Below are 21,580 nucleotides of genomic sequence, written 5' to 3'. Positions count from 1 at the left end.
CTCTGGGCTCTCTATAATAGTATAAGATAGAGATACCTTCAACAAGACAGTATTAGTATTGACTGTTAGTGCACAGATACTAACAATAGGCATAAAAAGGATAGCAATGATCTGCACACATGTACCTACCTGTTTTCAGACCCCAATAGACTGTATAAAAAATTCGTTTTGCGAATTCCTTGCGTCAGTAGGAAACTGTCATCAGATAATGTCCAATCGTATGCATCAGCTTTGACTTGTTCGTCCCCATTTGCATCTCTGCAAGCAAACCAAATGAACTCCAATCAGACGATGATAGACATTAATCTTGTTTGTGTTCATGGCATGAGGAAGAGTTGTTTGTTCTGGGCAGTACTATAGAATTTGGGGCTAGCTCACAGGGTAAGATTCGAAGAAAGGAGGAGACGGAATGAACGTCTATGTTAAATATAATAATGATTAAATATGATAAATGCATGATTTGAACACCCTAACATTATGTGATTCTCACCGATCACAAAGTATACAGAATGAGTACATATGGCAAGAGAAGAACTGTGACAATTGTTGACATGTAACAATGCAGTACTTTTTAAGACTCCGAATTTTGGAGAAAAGAAAAGAAACAAAGAAAAAGAAAAGGGGGGTGGGGGAATGTGGTTTTTACCACTGCTGCTAAAAGTGCCCCAATTCCTAAACCAAAACTTCAGCACCATTCACTTCATAAATTGTTGCTATTGGCGACCCATTGTAGACAACACCGGCAGGGTGTGATGGGGATCTATCCTATCTCAATCCTCCCAACTCTAGTTGTTCCATTTCTTCCCATATGTAAACGTCCAACTATTTCATGCACGTTAGCAGATAGATATGAAGTCATCACTGCCAACTGCTTCCATGGAAAAGGAAAACAATAAAATGAAAAAATTGAAAGGGAAAGACTCCATCCTGCCGATGTGAAATACTGACAGCCAAACAACCGAGACACTCGTGCCCAAAAATGGTGATGACCTGACTCAGGGTATGCAAATCCAAGACCCAACTCGACACACCCAAATGCATGCAAGTACTAGAATATATGCGGTAGCAGTTCGCCTCAAAAAGAAATTGCTTTACTGATGGCCAACTTGGCCCATTCAGCAGATTCCTTAATCATATGATCTTCTGCGGATAAACATTCATTTAGAAATTCTTTGCTTGACACAGATTGCTGAATCAAGGGACCTGCATTACTACCCAGGGTATCTGCTAGATCTCCAAGAACCCCGATTGCTGTCTTGGTCACCACCTCATCCCTAAAGAAAAACAAACAGTAAGGCACTATCAATATAAATATAAAATTCAGAAAATAAATGAAAAGAGTCTGGATCCCAGTAGTGCTTACATGTCCTTCTCCATGTACAAACTATCTACGAACTGAAGAATATGAGGTGCATAGGGCATCAATAGTTGGGTCTTCGGAGAACCCTTGAAACCTTGAAAGATACCCGAGTATGCCTCCAAGATTCCATTTCTCAAAGAATTGGTATACTCCATCATATCTTCATCAACACCTGATGTATGGACTGATAGCTCAGCTGCACTTTGAAGCATGGGCATAGCATACATCAAGTACTTCTCAAAACTTTCACCAATTGCCAAAGCAATGTCGCCAAAGCATGAAAAAATTGGAGGCTTCACAGATCTGTGCAACTGATTGCTTGACAAATCCTTGAGGAGTTGGGTCATAATCCCATCACAATAAGGCAATATCTTTTCCTCCAGAGCCCTGCATATATCCCCCACCACCCCTACTGTGATGGCACAAACCTGGTAATCCTCGAAATTTTGGAGACCCATTTCCAAAAACTTGTAAAACTCTGGCATGTATTTTGCAAAATCTGCACCTGTTACATAAGCAAGAGCACCAATGACAAGCATAGCCTCCTCATGAGCCGTGGCACTTCGAACAGCAAATACTCTTAAGAAGAGGCCCATCATCTGGTCTGCGTACTGCATGAAGACATACTTTGTTTGCTCAGATGAACCTAGCTTCTGTATGATGACCTGCAAACAACCGCAAAGAAGGCCTTGTATTTCATTTTGCTTCTCCCTCTCATCAGATGAGAGTTTTTGTCCCTCGAGAGTTTGGTGGAGCTCCATCATAATAACTGGAACTAGTTGCATCACCATTGGTGCTGTTTCGTCAGTAGAACACCTTACAACTTCGTTCAAAGTTTCATAAGCTGCTGTTCGGAGGCGTGATTCTCCAGCATCTTCCCGGTGAGTCGCAGTAAGAAGAGCCTGAACAATTTCCTGGAAAAAGGGAGTTAGAGGAGAAGATGATGATCCTGCATCCTCATAACCTTGGGCCAGGAAATAAAGAGCACCACAGGCTTTCTCGGCAACATTTGGAACATCTTTCATGCTCTGAAGCAGAACAGTAATGATCTGTTGGCAATTAGCTTGCGTAATTATAGGTGTTTCCAAAGTTGACCCATGCAGAAATTCAAACATTCTTCCAAGAGTCCATGCGGTAGTGTCTTTCACATGGTTATTTGGATCTTTCACAAGGGCAGTAAGCATGAAGTTCAGAGCGATGTTAACAAGAGGTATAAGTTTCTCAGGAGATGGACCTTCCAGAATGGAACCAAATGCATAGGTTGCAGCCTCTCTCTGCCTCCAATCTGGTTTTGTTATGTTTTCTTCAACAAATGGCATAACAAGCGGGACAACATCATCTCCAACTGTCCGAGCAACCAAACCCAAGCATGTGCCTCCAGCCATTGCAATATTCCATGCCCCTTCGTCCTGATCCTGATCCTCTTCCTGCTTAAGTAGCATCTCCAATAACATGGGAACTAGAACAGGGAGAGCTTGCTTAATAAAGTAAAAGCAAGGAACATCAGAATCCCCACTGAAATCACCTCCATATTCTTCTAATATATCTATTTCCTCATCACATATTGAACTCCAGAACTCAATTGCTTGTAGAGCTACTGGCTCCTCATCTTCCCTCACAGCCTTTGCCGTGATGTTGAATATATCCTGAATGTACGGAGCCAGTTTCTCGTAGTAGGTTGACGAAATGGCAACCAAACACTCAAAAGCTGCCTGTCTAATCTTCACTTCAGGAGAAAGAGTAGCCTCGCAGACAACTCTCATGATGTAGTCACGTTCCATGTCATTTGAGAAATTTGCCTGAGCAAAACCAAGAGCGTTATACAATGCTCGTGTAGCAGCAAGCCTTACATCATTGTTACTCTCAGAATTGCTCATACCCTGAACTACAGCTGTAAGTATCTTATTTACATGATCCTGATCTACCACATCCGAGGAAACTTCTTCACAGATATACCCAAGAGTTTCAAGGGTGGCCTGCTTGGTGTGAGCTGGAAGCTGATGAATATTTGACAAAAGAGCTCCAACTAGCTCAGGCCATTGCTTATGGGGCAACTCAATGCCTGCTACCTTCGCAATGACTTGAGACACTGTTGACCGTGCATCATGTGCAGGAGAAGAGAGAGTCTTTAGTAAGAATGATTTAATCTGGGCTTTCGCAGAGGGGTCCAACGACAACCATCGTTGTACGAGCTCAAACTTCCGATGTTGTTCTTTGGCATCCAATGCATTTTTGAGGATCAAACCTGCTAATTTACGACTCTCAACAGGCTTCTCGTCATTAGCCAATTCCCCAGCAAGGGCAAGTAAAAAGCCAGGAAGATTTTGCTCCTGATATTGTTTTAGGTTTTCTTCTGCTTGCTTCCGGACAGTGCCATCCACTGCTTGTGCATTTAAAAGGATTTGGGTGACTTCCGCGGCCATTAAAATCTGAAGTTAACACATTAGATCAATTAGAATGAAAAATTATCACATGTAAAATATCATATGTACTCCTAGCATTAGGTTCACAGAATGGAACATAAACTAAGAACCTCAATAAACAACTCTGGTCTTCTATAGAGGGGAAAGGAATATAAAACCATGTATAGTTTTATAGAATCATACTACATTGGTTTCCAGAAAGTGAAGGAAACGCTCCAAGCCATTAAGTGAAGTAAACACTCCAAGCTTCACTTTCTGTTCTTTTCAAATAGAGAAAGCTCAACTTCACAAAACCAGATAATCCTATTAACCTCGGTTAGTAAGTTTAGATTTAATATTTCAATACCAAGTAAATGAAACTAAAAAAATCCAATCGGCTATCATCTTCCCACTGTCTCATTAATCAAATGCGCATATCGAATTTGCACTTATCTTCTTGTACGGATAGTGAAAGGTCAACTTCACCAACCTTCAGCTGAACTTAGACAGATTTCATTGACGCGGTCGTAACAATCATAAATCACGATGTTACCGCTATTCATTCATCTTCATTCAATTTCAAATTGTCAACGCCCAAAAGCACATGCCCAATTCATTAGAAACTAAAACTATAGTCGAAACTCAAGTCAGGCTCACTCTGATCCCGAAAACATAACCAACTTATCTTGAAACTAATTTCCTAGCTCTTTCTCGGTAACCAAACGGTACACAACTAATTTACTAAAAAAAAAAAAGAAGCAACACAAACTTACTTTGATCTCAAAAAAATGAAGTATAACTAAACAGGTGCAAAAATCAGAACTTGGAGATCAAAGGTACTTACACCGAGTTGGTGAGTTGACTCTGAGAAACACAGCGAGTGAGCGATCGATTTGAGAGGAACAAAAAGAAGCGGCGTCTCTGAAACCCTAGCAGAGTGACGAGAAAAGCAGAGAGAGAGACTGTCAATGAAATGCAAGAGCTTTTGATTTAAAAATAATAATAATAATAGTAAAACTATCTTGTTTTTCTAATTGGCTTTCAGAATGGGCCACGCGGAGTATTCTGAGCGTTGGCTCGTGATGGAACTTCGTGCTTAAGAGTAGTTGTGAGGGTCCCGCATGCTACGGGTCTCGATTCTTGAAGAAGATAATTTCATTGGTTAAACTTGTTCACGCGCTTTAACGGTTGCTGGGAATAGATTAAAATTGTTGTCATCACGGTTATTATTACAGTTGTGATTTATTTTGTAGACTGGATTAATGTGCCTGAAGCCTGTAATTTCTGTACATTTTTGGTTGATTAAAATTTGATTAGAGCTTTGGTAGATACGAATCAAATTAAATATGGCTGGAAATATAATTGAATGAACCGTAAGAAAGAAAAAGCATGAAGGTTTGCTTTGACTTGACTTTAAAAATTTTGTTGACTTGGTAGTATAATGTTTAATGTTTGGTCGGTCCTTTGTGTCATTGACATTCTTAACTTAGCATTCTACCAAATTAGATCCATTTAAATGTAAGTGTACTTCATAATAATGATATCAGTATTAATATTTATATATTTAAATCCCGAAATAAATATTAAACTCTCGAGGTTTTTTAAAACCAAATAAACCCCTTATGATATCAGTATTAAACCCATTTGAATTTTGGCATTCTGATGGCCAAAATTCAATTCAACGCCACCTCCTAAGCCATTGTCCTCCATTTTATAAAACTTCTCTAATCTCATAACTCGGTAACCCGTTCGTCAGATGTGACTCACAAACATCGTTGTGATTAAGTTGATTTTTCCAATTGATTCGGACGTAAAAAATTCAATCTAATACCACCACCTAAATCACTGACCTCCACTCTATAAAACATATTTAACCTTGGCACTTGGTAGCCCCCCATTCGTTGGCTGTGACTCGAGTATTCAGTTTATTTTTCTGACCAAATTCTGACTGATTCCGGTGTCCAAAATTCAATCCGACACTACTTCTTGAACCACCAGTCTCCACTCTACAAAATTCCTCTAATCTTAGGCACTTGGTAACTCCTGATTCACTGGCGATAAGATTAGAGATTTGGGTGAACAATAAAATTGGAAAAATCGGACAGGAGATGACACCTGTTGACTAGTCCAGTCCAGTTTTCAGAACATTACTCCTAACTATAAATGGGTCTCAATTAGGCATGATTTATGAGAATTATGACAAGGTACTAGGTATGAGAGGAAGAGGGCTTTAAGGTCATTTACCCTTATTTTATCAAACTTAAACGAAAAAAAAAAAAAAGGACTGTAGAGGCTTAGAAAATACCCAATTTTTAAAAGGCCAAGCCGTTTAGACTACAGGCCGAAGACGTTGAAGTCAATAACCATGTTAGGCCCAAAAGAGCGGGTAGAAAAAGTAAGCGGACACGCGAAGTTGTGGAAGAACGAACGGCCAGGATCATCCCAACAACAACAACAACAAGAGATCCAATTTCATTGGCCCGACGTATGTGTGTCTTAAAAATGATTGGTCCACGTCATCAAAGATGACATGTTCTCTCGTAGCACTTCTATTGAATTAACAAAGGGCACTCCGTTTACACGTAAATCCCGACTCTATAAAAGGCTCAGTCCTCCACGCGCGATATTCCAGTGAAACCAAAAGCCTTTAAAACTCTAACATCGAAGCCCTCCCAGACAAAGAAAGGCTCTGTTTAGATTTTAGAGAGTGAAAGAGAGCGAGAAAGCTAGGCGGAGTTTAACTTTTGAAGTACGCGCGATGGCCGGCTCTTGGAGAGCACGCGGTTCTCTCGTTGTGTTCGCTATTGTCTTCTTCGGTGAGTTATTAGTTTCCATTTTTGCAAAAAGTTGGATTGGAAAAAATAGTAATTAGATCTGACTTCTTGTTTTTGTTATAGAGAAATGTAGTAGATCTGGTTTTTGGTTAACGGTTTGAGATTGAAATTGAGCTCGGAAATAGACACGTCTTGGATTGATTTAGCGACGGTTTAGATCTGATAATTTTTATTGATTTTGATGCATTCTATCTCGAAATGATTATTATTTTTGTTAACGTTGATGTTTCGTTAGATCTGATTATCTGAGAAGCAGTTACATATCTTAATCATTATAGTTTAATGATGAAAAGTTGACATCACAGTTGTTTAAAAGCAACTTTCTGTAATCCAGTTTTTATATTAACGTGAATGTCAGTAATGGTTTCTTGATTTATTTTATCTTCAATTATTTATGCAATGATGTATGTTATTATTGAAACAATTATTAAAATCATAACATTATCTTGATAGCTTGTTTTATAATTGAATAGTTTTAATATATTTGGAAGCATGTTTATTAGTATTAGTATTAATGTTTTACGTGGTGTTTAACAGGTGGTCTATTTGCTCTTTCGATTGCGAAAGAGGAAGCTGCTAAGTTGGGAACAGTTATTGGAATAGACCTTGGAACAACATATTCTTGTGTTGGTGTTTACAAGAACGGCCATGTGGAAATTATAGCCAATGACCAAGGAAACCGTATTACCCCTTCATGGGTTGCTTTCACCGACAGTGAGAGGCTGATTGGTGAGGCTGCAAAGAATCAGGCAGCTGTTAATCCCGAAAGGACTGTCTTCGATGTCAAGAGACTTATTGGAAGAAAGTAATGCATCATTTTGATTGTGCTGGTTTATGTTTTTATTGATTATTGAGGAATTGGTGATAACTGGGGATATTTATTATTGACAGGTTTGAGGACAAAGAAGTCCAGAGGGACTTGAAACTTGTTCCTTACAAGATTGTGAATAAGGATGGAAAGCCTTATATTCAAGTCCAGGTTAAGGATGGTGAGACCAAGGTCTTCAGTCCTGAGGAAATCAGTGCTATGGTGCTGACTAAGATGAAGGAAACAGCAGAAGCATTCCTTGGGAAGAAGATAAAGGATGCTGTTGTTACAGTTCCTGGTTAGTATAACGTACTTGTTTATACATTAAAATATGCATTTTGCAAGAAGAACTTGATTGATTGAAATGATGGTTTATAATTTTGCTCATCACTTTTTAATTTGCAGCCTACTTCAATGACGCCCAGAGACAAGCTACAAAGGATGCCGGTGTTATTGCTGGATTGAATGTTGCAAGAATTATCAATGAACCAACAGCAGCTGCCATCGCATATGGTTTGGACAAGAAAGGTGGTGAGAAGAATATCCTTGTCTTTGACCTTGGTGGTGGGACATTTGATGTCAGTATCTTGACAATCGACAATGGTGTTTTTGAGGTTCTTTCAACAAATGGAGACACTCATTTGGGAGGTGTGTACATATCTCATGTTCTGTATTAGTATTTGGATTTTTTTTGCACTTCTGGGACTTCCCTTTAAGTAATTCTGGAGCTGAGTTTTTTTTATTTTAGAGTGTTTTCATGTATAAATGTTAGTTGATCTTATTATTGCATGCTGATGGTTCATTCTCTTACAGGTGAGGACTTTGATATGAGAATTATGGAGTACTTCATTAAATTGATCAAGAAGAAGCACGGAAAGGATATCAGCAAGGACAACAGGGCTCTTGGCAAGCTCAGGAGGGAAAGTGAACGTGCCAAGAGAGCTCTCAGCAGTCAGCACCAGATTCGTGTTGAGATTGAATCACTTTTTGATGGTGTTGATTTTTCTGAGCCACTTACCAGGGCTAGGTTTGAGGAGTTGAACAATGATTTGTTCAGAAAGACCATGGGACCTGTGAAGAAGGCAATGGAAGATGCTGGATTACAGAAGAGCCAGATTGATGAGATTGTTCTTGTTGGTGGCAGCACTAGAATTCCAAAGGTTCAACAGCTTTTAAAAGACTACTTTGATGGAAAGGAACCTAACAAGGGTGTCAACCCCGATGAGGCAGTTGCTTATGGTGCTGCTGTTCAAGGTGGCATCTTGAGTGGAGAGGGTGGTGATGAGACCAAAGGTATGAATTCTCATTTTTCTGTTTATTTGCTTGTAATCCCGATGATATTCATAAAAATATTGATATTGGTTATGGACTGACAAATTTATTGATGTTCTGATTGCAGACATCCTTCTGTTGGATGTGGCTCCACTCACTCTTGGTATTGAAACTGTTGGTGGGGTAATGACTAAGTTGATCCCAAGAAATACTGTCATTCCAACCAAGAAGTCTCAAGTTTTCACTACTTATCAGGACCAGCAGACTACTGTCTCCATTCAGGTATTTGTCTTCTGTGTTTTTATCCCTTCAAGTAGAGAGTTTATGATTTGCTTAGGTTTCATTTGCTGTGATAGTAAATTTATTTGAGTTACTGATGTTTGTTCTGATATCAGGTCTTTGAGGGTGAAAGGAGTCTCACAAAGGATTGTAGGTTGCTTGGGAAATTCGATCTTAACGGAATTGCTCCAGCTCCTAGGTTTGTACCTATCTGTGTTTAGGTTTATAATTGTTTTTGGCTCGGAGCTAATGGCATTGTATTCTTTGATTGAACAGGGGAACCCCTCAAATTGAAGTCACATTCGAAGTTGATGCCAATGGTATCCTAAATGTGAAGGCCGAAGATAAGGGCACTGGAAAATCAGAGAAGATCACCATCACAAATGACAAGGGACGCCTCAGCCAAGAGGAGATTGAACGTATGGTTCGTGAAGCAGAAGAGTTTGCTGAGGAAGACAAGAAGGTGAAGGAGAAGATTGATGCCCGTAACAGCCTTGAGACGTACGTGTATAACATGAAAAACCAGATTAACGACAAGGACAAGCTTGCTGACAAGCTCGAGTCCGATGAGAAGGAAAAGATCGAGACAGCCACAAAGGAGGCTCTTGAATGGCTCGATGACAACCAGAGTGCCGAGAAGGAGGACTATGAGGAGAAGCTCAAGGAGGTTGAAGCTGTTTGCAACCCAATCATCACTGCCGTATATCAAAGAAGCGGTGGAGCTCCAGGTGGTGGGGCATCAGAGGAGGAGGACGATTCACATGATGAACTGTGAGAATCTTTTAGTTTGATTGACCACTACTGCCAGCAATATAGGGGGCAAAATTTGAGAAAATAGTGTTAGGGTAATGTGAGAGGGAACTTACTGTAATTTTTCAGAAGTCAAGGGAGAGGAACTTCCCCTTCGCTTGTTTTTTGGATGTGAAGAATACTTTTTAAAATATCCTTTTTTATTGTTTTTACTATTGCTATTTGTTTTAATATCAGTTAAACTTTTGTTCTACGCCTCATTTCTAATTCAAATTTTGTCTATTGTTGGACAAAAGAAATAGAATTATAAGAGAAGTGCCTTGGACAGATAGTGTTTTCATAAGCTTTTTCATTTCTGAAGCTTACAAAATCCGTTGTTAAATATGCATATTGAAAACTTAATTTTTTGAATCTTGTATAAAATATGCCTATTGAAAACTTAATTTTTCGAATCTTGTATTGTGTCATAGGATATATTTTTTTCAAAAAGTAATTAATAAAATAATAAAAAATTTCTAAAAATTTATATAATCTTTATGATTAATTAACGAATTTTATGGTAATATTGACTTTAAATTATGGTATTACATAATCAAAATTAAGAATCTATATTTTTTCCTCTCAATCATTCGTATAATTTCCAAAATCAATGTCAATATTTATCTCCACTTGTGTTATTATTATTATACAAAATGGGCAATACATCTCCCTTTTCATTTTCTCTATGTAAAATAGGTAAATTTCGGCAGGTTTTAGTGAAGCGGTTGGATGACCGGGATCTGACCTGAAAATTTTTTTGGGCCTTAGGTCCAAATTAATAAAATCGTATCGATATTTTTAAAGATACAAACGAATACGTATCGTAGCGTAGGATATATATCAACGTATTGAAAGGTTTAGGATAAACTCTTTGATACGTATCATTGACAACCCATATTGAATTATATCATAAGATACGTATCGAGTATTGTAGGATACTAATTACCATGGTAGTAAATGGCTTTGGCCCTAAATTAAATTGCGTTTCAGTTCGGATGAAGGAATTTGCCTCAATAGAGTTTCATCTTCTCAGTTGCTAAAAGAATTTGATGTGATAAGAGTTTTTATATTTTTATGAGATTACAGATTAGAAATTTATATGATTCTTTGTCTAATAAAAGAAAAGGTCGTTTACTTGACTAAACTTAAGATTAAACTATAATTATTTAAGTTGGGAGTTTATATTATCAAAAATCCCCCTAAAAAATATTAAAAAAAAATTATTCAAAACATTTTTTTATTACTACTATATAAAGCTCTAGCGTTACAACCTTCTCTTACAACTTTCCCTACAATGTAGCATCCGGTGTGGCAAGTGTCATCCCATCTACCACGTCAACCGCATGCCACGTTAATTCCCTTAAAAATTTAAAAAAAATAAAATTGCAAAACCCAAAATTACAAATTACAAATTTTAGCATAACCCTCAATCAAATCTGTCGCGTTGGATGCTATGTCAAGTTGTGAGAGAAAGTTGTAAGGCAATGTATTAATAACCAACCCGGGGTGAAACTCGACAAAGTTGCCAGGTGTCCAAAAGTTTAAAATTCAACAAATACACCCTTGAAAACTATTAAGTACCTATAGGTTTAAAATTTAGCAAACACACCTCAAATACAAATCAGCAGTCGACTAGTTGGCGGCAGTAACACATCAAATGCAATCTCAACCATCCCTTAAGCCAATTCCCCATAAAATTTACTCAAAACCTGGCTCGATCAAGCTCGAGTTTGAACTCAATTTCTCAGACTTGAACTCAATACTGCAGTGCTCGAGTCGGGTTTGATTAAACAGATACTTAACTTGATTCGACTCGATTTCACCCCTAGCCATGATGATCTGTCTAACAAAATTTTGGTCTACATTTCCAAAGGTCAGCTGTGGTGGGAACACAATTTTTGCAATCTTTTCATGTGAAACCGAAGGGTAGGATGTATAGTTTCATCATGATAAATGAACCCATTAATCTTTGATTTTTTGTCACACTTAATACAGTGAGCCATGCTAAGTTATTATGTGTTAAAATAAACCGTAGGAGGGCAATTTAATAATATTAGCGAACTCTTAACTGTGTAAATTTTAATGGTACATTTATAGTTTATTAACAAGAGATTTTTTATTATTTCAAAAACATCGGAAAGATTTTTGTTATATAATCATAACTTAAGGGTCTATGTTTTTAACCTTTTGGGTGCGTTTGTTTCGGGTGCATGGAAGATAGTAATCTATCTTTCTTTTTTTTCTTTTTCCGCAAATTACTACATTTGGGTGTCAAGTAATGAAATATTATGGTGAACTTGTATTGCAAATAGTGGTTACGGTTGGTAAACACGAGAGTAATTGGATTACCATCAGGAGAGGTGTTATTTTTCTATTACCGGGGTAATCAACTCTTCATACCAATTTTACCCTTAAATTAATAAACATTTTGGACACAAATGGCCTCATATGTCTACTAAATAACAATTAGCCCAAATGTGTGAAATGACTTCTTTAACCTCATATATTATTTTTTTAGAAAGAAATACCCTCACCTTTTATATGGATAATACCCAAAATAACCCTAGTCACCTAAGACAACTACCGGCCACTTGCCACCATCGCCGACAGTCGTCAGAACGACGCACGCACGATCGATCGTGAGTTGATCTAGCAGTTTCTGGCTAGATCGAAGGCCAAAAATGGCTAGATGGCTATGGATTTGGCCGTTTTTAGCCAGATCCACGACCGTTAATGGCCATAGATCTAGTCGTCAATGGCCAGAATGGATCTAGCTTTTCTGCCAAATCCACGACCATCTGGCCGTTTTCGGCCTTCAATCTAGCCAGAAATGGCAAGATCAGCGCACGACATGCCACATCTGATCGGTTGTGTGCCATTCTGGCAGCTGTCAGCGGTGCGGTCGTGGTGGCTGGCGGCCGACAATCGTCTTGTGTGGTTGGGTATATTTTGTTAAATTTTAAACTTTTGTTGTTGGGGTGTTTTAGCTAAATTCTCAAATATAGGGGGCTAAAAAAATGTTCTTAATAATAATAATAATAATATTAACAAAGAAGGGCAATTAAGTGAAAATCCCTCGACAATATTTTATTCCTCTCAATCAAATATATTAATTATTTATACTCACAAATCTAACCAAATATATTAGTATAACATTCTCCCATTAATCTTTAAGGTAATTTATCTTAGTGGTAATCCTATATTTTGAGTGATAAAGAATTCCCTGTAATAAATGCACCCTTTAGAAAAATTTGTTTTAAAGTAGGGGTATTATTGTCCAAAAATTTTATTAATAAAGGATAAAATTGTAACAAAAAATGACAACCCTGGTAATCTCAGAATACCTAAGAAAATAGAGGTAATCAGATTACCTCCTATATTACCAATAGTAACCACTATTAGTATTTGAAGATTACCGGTATCTTATATTACTTGACAACCAAACATGGTAATCAAGTAATGTAAGATGACATTACCCAAGTAATCCCACATAACCCCTAACCAAACGCCCCCTTAAGGTAATTTATCTTAGTGGTAATCTCTGTTTTAAAACTCGGACCGGACCGATTGGTCTGACCGGTTCGATCGGGAGCCGTCTTTTACTTCGGTCTGGGTTTACATAAAACCGGGAATGTCAATAAATCCGTTTTGGACCGGTAATGGACCGACGGAACAATACAAAACCGTCGAACCGACCGGCCCTAGGCTTAAAATAGTTCGTCTAATTCAGAAAAACTCATATTCCTAAACTAATTTCAACACCGTTTCATTATCTTCCATTTTCATCTTCAACTGTAAAGAAGAAGTAAGGAGAGGGGAAGGGAAGGGAAAGAAGAAGAAAGAGAAGAGGAGACACGAGAAAGAGTAAGGAAGAAGATTAGAAGAAAGAAAAGAGGAGATGAAGAGAAAGAGAAGGAAGAAGATTAGAAGAAAGAAAAGTGGAGATGAAGAGAAAGAGAAGGAAGAAGAAAGTGAAGAAAAATTACAGTATAGCAAGAAGAAATAAGAAGAAAGAGACGAGGAAGAAGAACGAGAGAAAGAGAAGAAAGTAGAGCAAGAAGAAAGAAGAAGAAAGAGACGAGGAAGAAGAACGAGAGAAAGAGAAGAAAGTGACGGGAGTGATGGGGGAGAGAGAGAAAAAAGGAAAAAGAAAGAAATGGACGGAGAGTGATGGCATGATGGGGAGAGAAAAGTGGAAGACGGAAGTGATGGGGAGAGAGAAAAAATAATTAATAATAAAACTTGAAGGTGTATTTATTTTATTTTAAACTTATAAGGGTTTATATTAACTTTTAGGGATGTATTTGCTAATTTTTAAACTTATAACAATTAATAGAATTGCTTAAAGATGAGATTGTTACATACCAGTCAGACCGATCGGTCCAATTGATTGGATTGGTCAATCCATAAACGCCCTTTAACCGGGTCAATGAACGATCTGATTTTTAAAACAATGGTGATAATCCTATATTTTTAGTGATAAAGAATTCCGTGTAATAAATGCACCTTTAGAAAATGTTATACACTTAACTCATTTAAATTTGATGACGTAGAACATGAAAACTAAAACTCTAAAAATTTATTCAAGATCCATTGAATCTTCATTTAGCATAACTCTTTATTGTGTTGGATTAGAGAACGTGCAATGGAAGAACGTGCAATGGACTTGTCACCCTTCCTAATATTAAACTTAAAAGGAGTTCAAAGAATACTTTACATTATAGCAGATGGAGTGAAGATTTTCACTTGGATGGAATAAACAATCAATATACATTTTAACTAAAAGAAGAAGCCGAAATGCTCCTGTTTTACGTGGATGCTTTACTCATTGAAACATATCAATGAACCTTTTATTCTACTATTACATATTTTATAACTTAACAAAAAAATCAATTAGAGACATTTGTCTGCATTTAATCAAACATAAATGAAGCTCTATTTGAACTAGTGACCAGCTTTTGGGTTGCCTGAACCTGCTGCCACAACTCCCATCCCACCAACAGCTGATGCCGCAACCATCAGCTCCTGTTCACTAGCTTCTTTAAAAGGAATTTTCTCACCATCCAACTCCTTAACAAGCTGATCAATCTTGCGAAATTGGTATGGCCATCTCGCATTGTAGAGAAATTGTCGCAGATCAAACCTGTTATCCTCTGGTGAATAACTCTGCATGGAATAAGATCGGTTAAGTTTTGCTTTACATAAAAAATTTGGTCGGAAAAACATTTTAATACGATATTAGCAAGTTTCAGTTATATACCTCGGCGTGATACGAAGGAGTTAATACAGTCATTTTGTGTCGATTAATGGAATAGTACTTGAAGAAGTATTTGACTTTATCAGCCACCTCTGATGGGGTTAATCTTGCACCCCATCTGTAGCAGAGATTCTGAAACAAGCATAGTACCATAAGAATCAGTTTACTAACAAGCAAAAACTGTGCGCATCATGAACATATTTAAGTTCAAAGTCGAACCTTGAACATTGATACTGGACCACATCGGAAAATTTTCCGTAACCTTCCATACACTGAGAGTTCCTCATATGTCATTCCCATGTCTACTTCATCCAGCTGTTTCATGCAGAATGTGATGTTACACACCAATTCTAGATATGAATATTATTTATTTGCAAAAATTCAAGGAAACTAATAAAATAGGAAAACTAAACTATAATACCCTCCAGGAACTGAAAGAGAGAGACACAAGATCAAAATGAAGGCGTGTGCGATTCAAGATGTTGAGATATAAACTATTAAATAATAGCGTATATGAAAAGTGACAAACTTGCCACAAGGATGCGACTAACGACCAGAGTATAAATTTTCTTTTGATCTTCTTGATGACAAATAACCTTATGTAACTCAATACTGATATAAGTTTTTTCCAAGAGAGAGATCAGAATAACATGTCCCTAAAGAACAAAAAGAAGAAATGACAAAAGTTTTCATGACATAATACCTGGCTGTAGTTTGAACGTATGGGCTCTAATTCAGCGGTAGGTGGAGCTGCTTCAATTTCTGCTAAGGAAGAGTAACCGAGATGGGCCGCAGCCCATCGTAGAAATTGTCGCAAATCCTGTTTACTAATGCTTCCAATGGGATTTATATCTGCTGAGCTGCAATCATACTGGAACAGAAATAAAAAGTAAGTTCCCATAAGAAAATCATTAATACAGATGAACTATTAACCACAATATTCCAATAAAAAGAACAGCAACCCCCAAAGCTTAATTAGATTAACACACATTTTACCAGCTGAACCAGAAGTTAATAATGCAAACAGCACAATGAAACAAATAGCATACCAAAACACAGAACAAGAACTAATTAAACCCGCTTCACAAAGTCGTGATTAATAAAGTAATGAAGTTCTGTAATCAAGAAAAGTTTCTCGCTTTTGGGAAGGCGGAATTATAACAATCGGGCAACATGTAGCTTCTTAAAAATGCTTAAATCATATACCTTTGTCAGATAACCACGTAAGCCTTCATCCACATTGGAACTACCCAATACCAGATAAAACCCTGGTTTATTATGAACCCAAGGCAACAGTGATGCTAACATAAATGCCAGCACCATTCTGATTCGAGCTTGAATGTTTTGCAATCCCAGGTTCTCAATGTTAGATCCCCCATCTACCTATGAAAAGAAAACCAGATTAACCATCATTTTAAAGCAGACAAAGATAACCATGACCGTTATCAATCTCAGTTGACCATGTACAGCAGGATCACAAGTCGCCAGTTATTGATGATTCTTAAAGGAAAACTTTTGTTCTCAAAAAGGAAGTTGAGTTTCCAACTACTATTTACCTTATAACGTAGCCGCTTTCCAGTAAGTGTTTGAAATAAAGATAGAAGAGCAGAAACAACACTGTCTATGCAAACATCAAGGTGCCATGAGCCAATCTCATCAGCTAGCTTCTTTGCACGCATCGTTGTTTCTTCAGAACTGCAAGAAATAAACCCTGTTAATATACCACTTTTATGGAAAAATTTATACGTAAAACTAATTAGTAATCTTAAGACATAAGCTAATGTTAAATCCAATCAACTTATTTGATTATGTCCTTGCATGTGAGATAATTTACATAAGACAGTTTCCATGTTTACTTTGAAACTTAATAATAGGGAACGTGATATTTCTGACATACGTTGGAGACTAACTCTATGTTTTAGCCAAGACAAAATGAGCTCTGGGCTCTCTATAATAGTATAAGATAGAGATGACCTTCAACAAGACAGTATTAGTATTGACTGTTAGTGCACAGATACTATAACAATAGGCATAAAAAGGATAAGCAATGATCCTGCACACATGTACCCACCTGTTTTCAGACCCCATATAGACTGTATAAAAAATTCGTTTTGCGAATTCCTTGCTGTCAGTAGGAAACTGTCCATCAGTATAATGTCCAATTCGTATTGCATCAGCTTTGACTTGTTCGTCCCCATTTGCAATCTCTGCAAGCAAACCAAAATGAACTCCAATCAGACGATGATAGACATTACTCTTGCTTTGTGTTCATGGCATGAGGAAGAGTTGTTTGTTCTGTTGCTGCAGTACTATAGAATTTGGGCTAGCTCACAGGGTAGATTCCACAAGAAACACCAGAACGGACACATGGACATGGAGAAATATAAGGCTATCAGGTAAAATTTTAACCCAAAACAGCTAGAAACCCAAGTATATCATTTAAGTGAATAAGAATTAGTTCAGTAGTTCAGGGTACCATTCTCTTCTAACACTATCCAGGGTCATGAGTGTGTGCCTTTAATTTTTAATTCATGCAACCTGTTGCACTAGCTAAGCAAGCAAATGAAAGAGATCAAAGAAACTTGTCTCAGTCCACTCACCTGAAACAACTAATCCTCATAGAATAGCTGAATTAATTAAATTGCTAGCTACTTAAGATGGTGTGTGGGCAGTGAAACACACAAAAAGATACAGTTAAAAAGACCTTTTACAACAAGTTGGCACATGCATCCAACAATAGCAGCCACAGAGGAGCTATCAGCTCCACCAGAAAGGGGAAGCAAGAATCCAGAAGCTCCACTTCTTCTTAAATAGTCCCACAGCCAACAACCAGGCCCAAAGGCTATTTCCTCCTCGGGAGGGTGATACACAATCTGCAATTAATAAATGATGGTTTATGTAGCAAAAACAAATGTTTAACCAGAAAGTTCCATAGGTCAATAAATTTTTCACACATAAGCAGATGGGCAAAAAATGCATACATTTTATAGATTATTGTCAGTAATTAACATGAAGATAGTTCATTTAGAACCTATAATCAAGTTCAGATTTAGATTTCTTCAAGAGGCATATATTTAAATGGAAGTAAAATATTAAGATAGGCCAAATTCCCAATTTTCAAGGAGAGAAAACCAATAGAAAGCACCTAAAATGTGAACCAAAATCTATTACTCAAAAAGCAAGCATTTCCAATTCAAAAGCTGTAGGCGGTTGCATAAGTTCTAATCTAACAGCTGCCAGCAGGTAAACTACTCAATATTTCAAAGCATAAATATAGTAGCTCCATAATACATGCACCACTAACAAATAAAGATAACTATTCACAAACAGAAAATAGTAGTACAAAATCAATCATGTCGACTTTTATAATGCTAACTGAACCAGTAACTGACCTGAAGTGGACTCGAAAGTGACATTTTCAGGTTAAAAGATTGACATAGACTGTACGGCACCGCCACAGATGCTATTCTGGTTTTGCAACTTGCTTGCTCCTGAAAACTACTTATGGATCCTCTCAGGCTAGCAACCTGAGATTAAACAAACAAGTAAAATAATTACTGAAAACCATATCTGATCTTTTTTGGTCTTAATGGACATAAAAAGCCACAAAGATCATACAAAAGCAAACACAGAAGTAATGCAACATCATAGCATACCGCATCTAGATCTACTTGTGCAACCACAACCTCCACATCTTTTAATGAAAATTGTGAGCCTTGAGCAATCATATCTCCATTTACAACAACACAAGAACATCCATCTGCAAAGAGTAAATTTGTACCTCAGTATAGTAGGAAAAAAACGTCTACACATGCACTCTAATAAAAAATATAGACTGCTATTCACACGCAGATGTTGATGAATGGAGAATTAGAGCACTTTAAATTATTTCAATAAGCCAAAACAAAAAAAAGCAACGATAAAAAACATGTCTAGCCTATCAAGAGCATGTTATGCACCAAAATAGAGGCGGCCACCATCGCATCCTTGTTGATTACTGTACATGTAAACCCCTCCACGAGATTGAGTAGCACTTATAAAAGAACGAATGCGATAATCAAGCTTTCTTAATTGGTGGTGACTTCCACTGGCGTTCATAAACACTTCAACTCCATTCAATGCAAGGTCAGCATGAGGGGGAACAGGAGTAAAAAGCTCTTCACAAACTTCTACAGCAACAGCTCTAACAAGGAAAAAATACAAGAAGTTGGCATCCAAGTCATCATCTAAAAGATAGTACCGCATAAACAAAAAGTAGAACCATTAAGCTGATGCTTACGTGTCTAAAAACTGAAGGAACCCATAACCAAAAGGCACCGATTTCTGAGACAAAGCCTCAGAAATTTCATTTGGGAGCTGGAAGTCCACCAGCTGGTCTTTTTGCTTCCATGCCGTAAACCATCGAAGTTCCCGGTAATTTCCATCATTTGCAAGCCACAATTTGGGGCGGATCATGATAATTTTCCTATTCAAACACATAACTTGACAATTATAACGCTCTGATCCTTTAATCACAGGCATTCCTATGCTGCATAGTATTCCATCTGTCCAATCACCTACCAGTATTTCTTTCAAACACTCCCATCTGCAAGAAAACAACTTCAATCATCATGAAATTTAAAAACAATGATTAATGATATTTCAAGAATTTACTTGAATGGATTAAAATACACTAGTTAATTTTCATTTCCCCAAAATGCAAGCATATCGAACTTCCAAACATAGCAGAAAGAACTAACTCATAGACTAGAAAATACACAATGAAAATCAGATTAACTCCTAAACCAACTATACTCAATCAACATCATTACATTTACACCAAAAAAAAAAAAAAAAAAAAAAAGAAAAAAGGAAAAGAAATTTCAAGAATATGCTAAAATGATCTAAATGCATTCATTCAAAAATGTAAATAATAAACCGAGTGATAATCAATTGCCTAAGTTTCAATAAAGAATGTAAAAAATACGCGTGATTGACGGTATCTAATTCCAAGAAGTGGTCTTCGCAGCCATAACCAGTGATTTCAAGCTCAGGACCGAGCCTAATCACAGCTCCAGATTGTTTAGCCCTAGCAATGGACTCCTTTATGTTCTTCAAATTACGTCGAAGTCCATGGCCCACTGGTTCAAGTTACAGGTCGCAACCTTTAGCAGCCTCATCTTCAAATCCTACCAGAACAAAATTTTCAAGTTTTGGCATGTTATATTTCAGAGACACAGACGAACCTAAACTTTTGGAAACGAAAACATAAAAACACAGAAGAAGAAGAAGAAAAGCAATTTTATTATTCTACTTTTGTGCGTGGTGGCTGCAACTACAGGGAAGAGCACGACTTTCTGTGGCCGCCTTTGGTATTTCGGCGTTTTTTTATGCGGAATCTCTCGCATAACAATTAATGTCTTAAAAGCCACACTAGCTGATTTTTTTGTCAGAATAGAAAATAAAAAAATGAAGGGGAACTAGATAAATATTTATTAATTCGTCTAATTATAAATCTACCCCAAAAAAAATAAGCAAAGTGACTGACTCTTTTGTTCTTACAAAAATACACCAAAAATGGAATCGGATTCCTCTGCGGAAGAGGACACAGTTTCAAAATCCTAACGCCATATCCTTTCTTTTACTCATACTTCCTCTCTTAACAAATATCAAATGTCTCTTGACTTCTCCATAAGAAACAACTTCGCTTCACTCAAGCAATATAAATCACAAAAATAAAAATAGTAAATAGACACATACTTGGTTAACAGCAGAGAGCGATAATGTCGAACGGTGATGGCGTCCGTGGTTGGGGCAGGAATGTGTTTTCACAGTTAATCGTGACGGTGTTCTGGCGATTCGTATGGATTCTTGCGAGTTTAATGTTCTTGTTCTCTGTCTCTCGGATTTGGTTGGCTATGAGAAAGTTAAAAATGGCAGAGAAGACCAAGGTGCGTGAACGTGATGTTTGTAGAAAGATTTTGGGATTCCACTTGTTTTTAACTACTTTTTTTTTTTTGCGTTGAACGTGGCTGAGGCGCCAGGGCCAGGATCCTTGGACGGGTTAGGATCCTTGGACGGGTTAGAGTAGATAACATTTTCGTCCCTGAGGTTTGAAGGAAGTACTACACTAGTGCAGTAAAATCCGGAAAAGTCATTTTTAGTCCCTGTCAAACTTGTGCCGTTAGATAATTTTAGAATGTGTTATTGCTTTTGAAAACAAATGTCTATTGTACCCCCCATTTCTATTATTAGGAAGAATAAAAAAAAAAATATCTAAGACTATAGAGATTAATACAATATAATAATGACTAAAATAAAAATAAAATTAACAGAATTTGTAAAAAAATAAAAACATTATCACAAGTAAAACAAAAAATTTAAAATAAAAATCTCTACCTTAAAAAAGAATCCTATATCTTATTGAGCATCAAGAAAATAAAGATGAAAAAAGAAACCAGCAAATCAGTCAAATCCAAAACCCAAAACTTCAAAACAATAATTCAACCCTAAGCCACCACCAACAAAGGCTAGTCAAGGCCTACGACGATGGGATGAGTGGGCTGGTCAGGTTGGGCTTGTGGGTGGAATCGGTCGGTA

General features: G+C 37.2%; 3 protein-coding genes across 3 annotated transcripts; 1 reads left to right on the top strand and 2 right to left on the bottom strand.

The window, feature by feature from the left end:
* Nucleotides 1-407: 407 nt before the first annotated feature.
* LOC116106522 (importin subunit beta-1-like) lies at nucleotides 408-4,738 on the bottom strand. Its single transcript, XM_031392892.1, has 3 exons — nucleotides 4,607-4,738; nucleotides 1,364-3,789; nucleotides 408-1,274 (listed from the first exon to the last, which is right to left on the bottom strand). The coding sequence occupies exons 2-3, from the start codon at nucleotides 3,781-3,783 to the stop codon at nucleotides 1,076-1,078; spliced, it is 2,619 nt and encodes an 872-aa protein (XP_031248752.1). The 5' UTR covers nucleotides 3,784-3,789; nucleotides 4,607-4,738; the 3' UTR covers nucleotides 408-1,075.
* A 1,674-nt stretch (nucleotides 4,739-6,412) lies between these two features.
* LOC116106523 (luminal-binding protein 5-like) lies at nucleotides 6,413-9,830 on the top strand. Its single transcript, XM_031392893.1, has 8 exons — nucleotides 6,413-6,578; nucleotides 7,134-7,401; nucleotides 7,488-7,702; nucleotides 7,810-8,052; nucleotides 8,218-8,697; nucleotides 8,804-8,958; nucleotides 9,072-9,154; nucleotides 9,232-9,830. The coding sequence occupies exons 1-8, from the start codon at nucleotides 6,521-6,523 to the stop codon at nucleotides 9,728-9,730; spliced, it is 2,001 nt and encodes a 666-aa protein (XP_031248753.1). The 5' UTR covers nucleotides 6,413-6,520; the 3' UTR covers nucleotides 9,731-9,830.
* A 4,642-nt stretch (nucleotides 9,831-14,472) lies between these two features.
* LOC116106595 (glutamine-dependent NAD(+) synthetase-like) lies at nucleotides 14,473-20,160 on the bottom strand. The gene is given in 14 exon segments (XM_031392966.1): nucleotides 14,473-14,910; nucleotides 15,005-15,133; nucleotides 15,221-15,316; nucleotides 15,705-15,872; nucleotides 16,208-16,384; nucleotides 16,558-16,696; nucleotides 17,073-17,208; nucleotides 17,706-17,874; nucleotides 18,394-18,528; nucleotides 18,658-18,761; nucleotides 18,961-19,184; nucleotides 19,281-19,586; nucleotides 19,968-20,103; nucleotides 20,106-20,160. Coding segments are annotated over 14 exon segments (2,196 nt in total). The 3' UTR covers nucleotides 14,473-14,688.
* Between the last annotated feature and the right edge of the window lie 1,420 nt (nucleotides 20,161-21,580).

This window comes from Pistacia vera, unplaced genomic scaffold (genome assembly GCF_008641045.1).
Source record: "Pistacia vera cultivar Batoury unplaced genomic scaffold, PisVer_v2 Contig52, whole genome shotgun sequence".
Lineage (NCBI taxonomy): Eukaryota > Viridiplantae > Streptophyta > Magnoliopsida > Sapindales > Anacardiaceae > Pistacia > Pistacia vera.
The sequence above is the reverse complement of the archived record's forward strand: the minus strand, read 5'-3'. Positions and strand labels throughout refer to the sequence as shown.

Excerpts from the sequence above, each read along its gene's own strand:
- LOC116106522 (XM_031392892.1), bottom strand. The coding sequence starts at position 3,783 with ATGGCCGCGGAAGTCACCCAAATCCTTTTAAATGCACAAGCAGTGGAT. Across the intron at positions 1,275-1,363 it reads TTGTACATGGAGAAGGACAT|GGATGAGGTGGTGACCAAGA; the intron begins GTAAGCACTACT and ends GTTTTTCTTTAG.
- LOC116106523 (XM_031392893.1), top strand. The coding sequence starts at position 6,521 with ATGGCCGGCTCTTGGAGAGCACGCGGTTCTCTCGTTGTGTTCGCTATT. Across the intron at positions 8,053-8,217 it reads TGGAGACACTCATTTGGGAG|GTGAGGACTTTGATATGAGA; the intron begins GTGTGTACATAT and ends ATTCTCTTACAG. Across the intron at positions 8,959-9,071 it reads AGACTACTGTCTCCATTCAG|GTCTTTGAGGGTGAAAGGAG; the intron begins GTATTTGTCTTC and ends TTCTGATATCAG.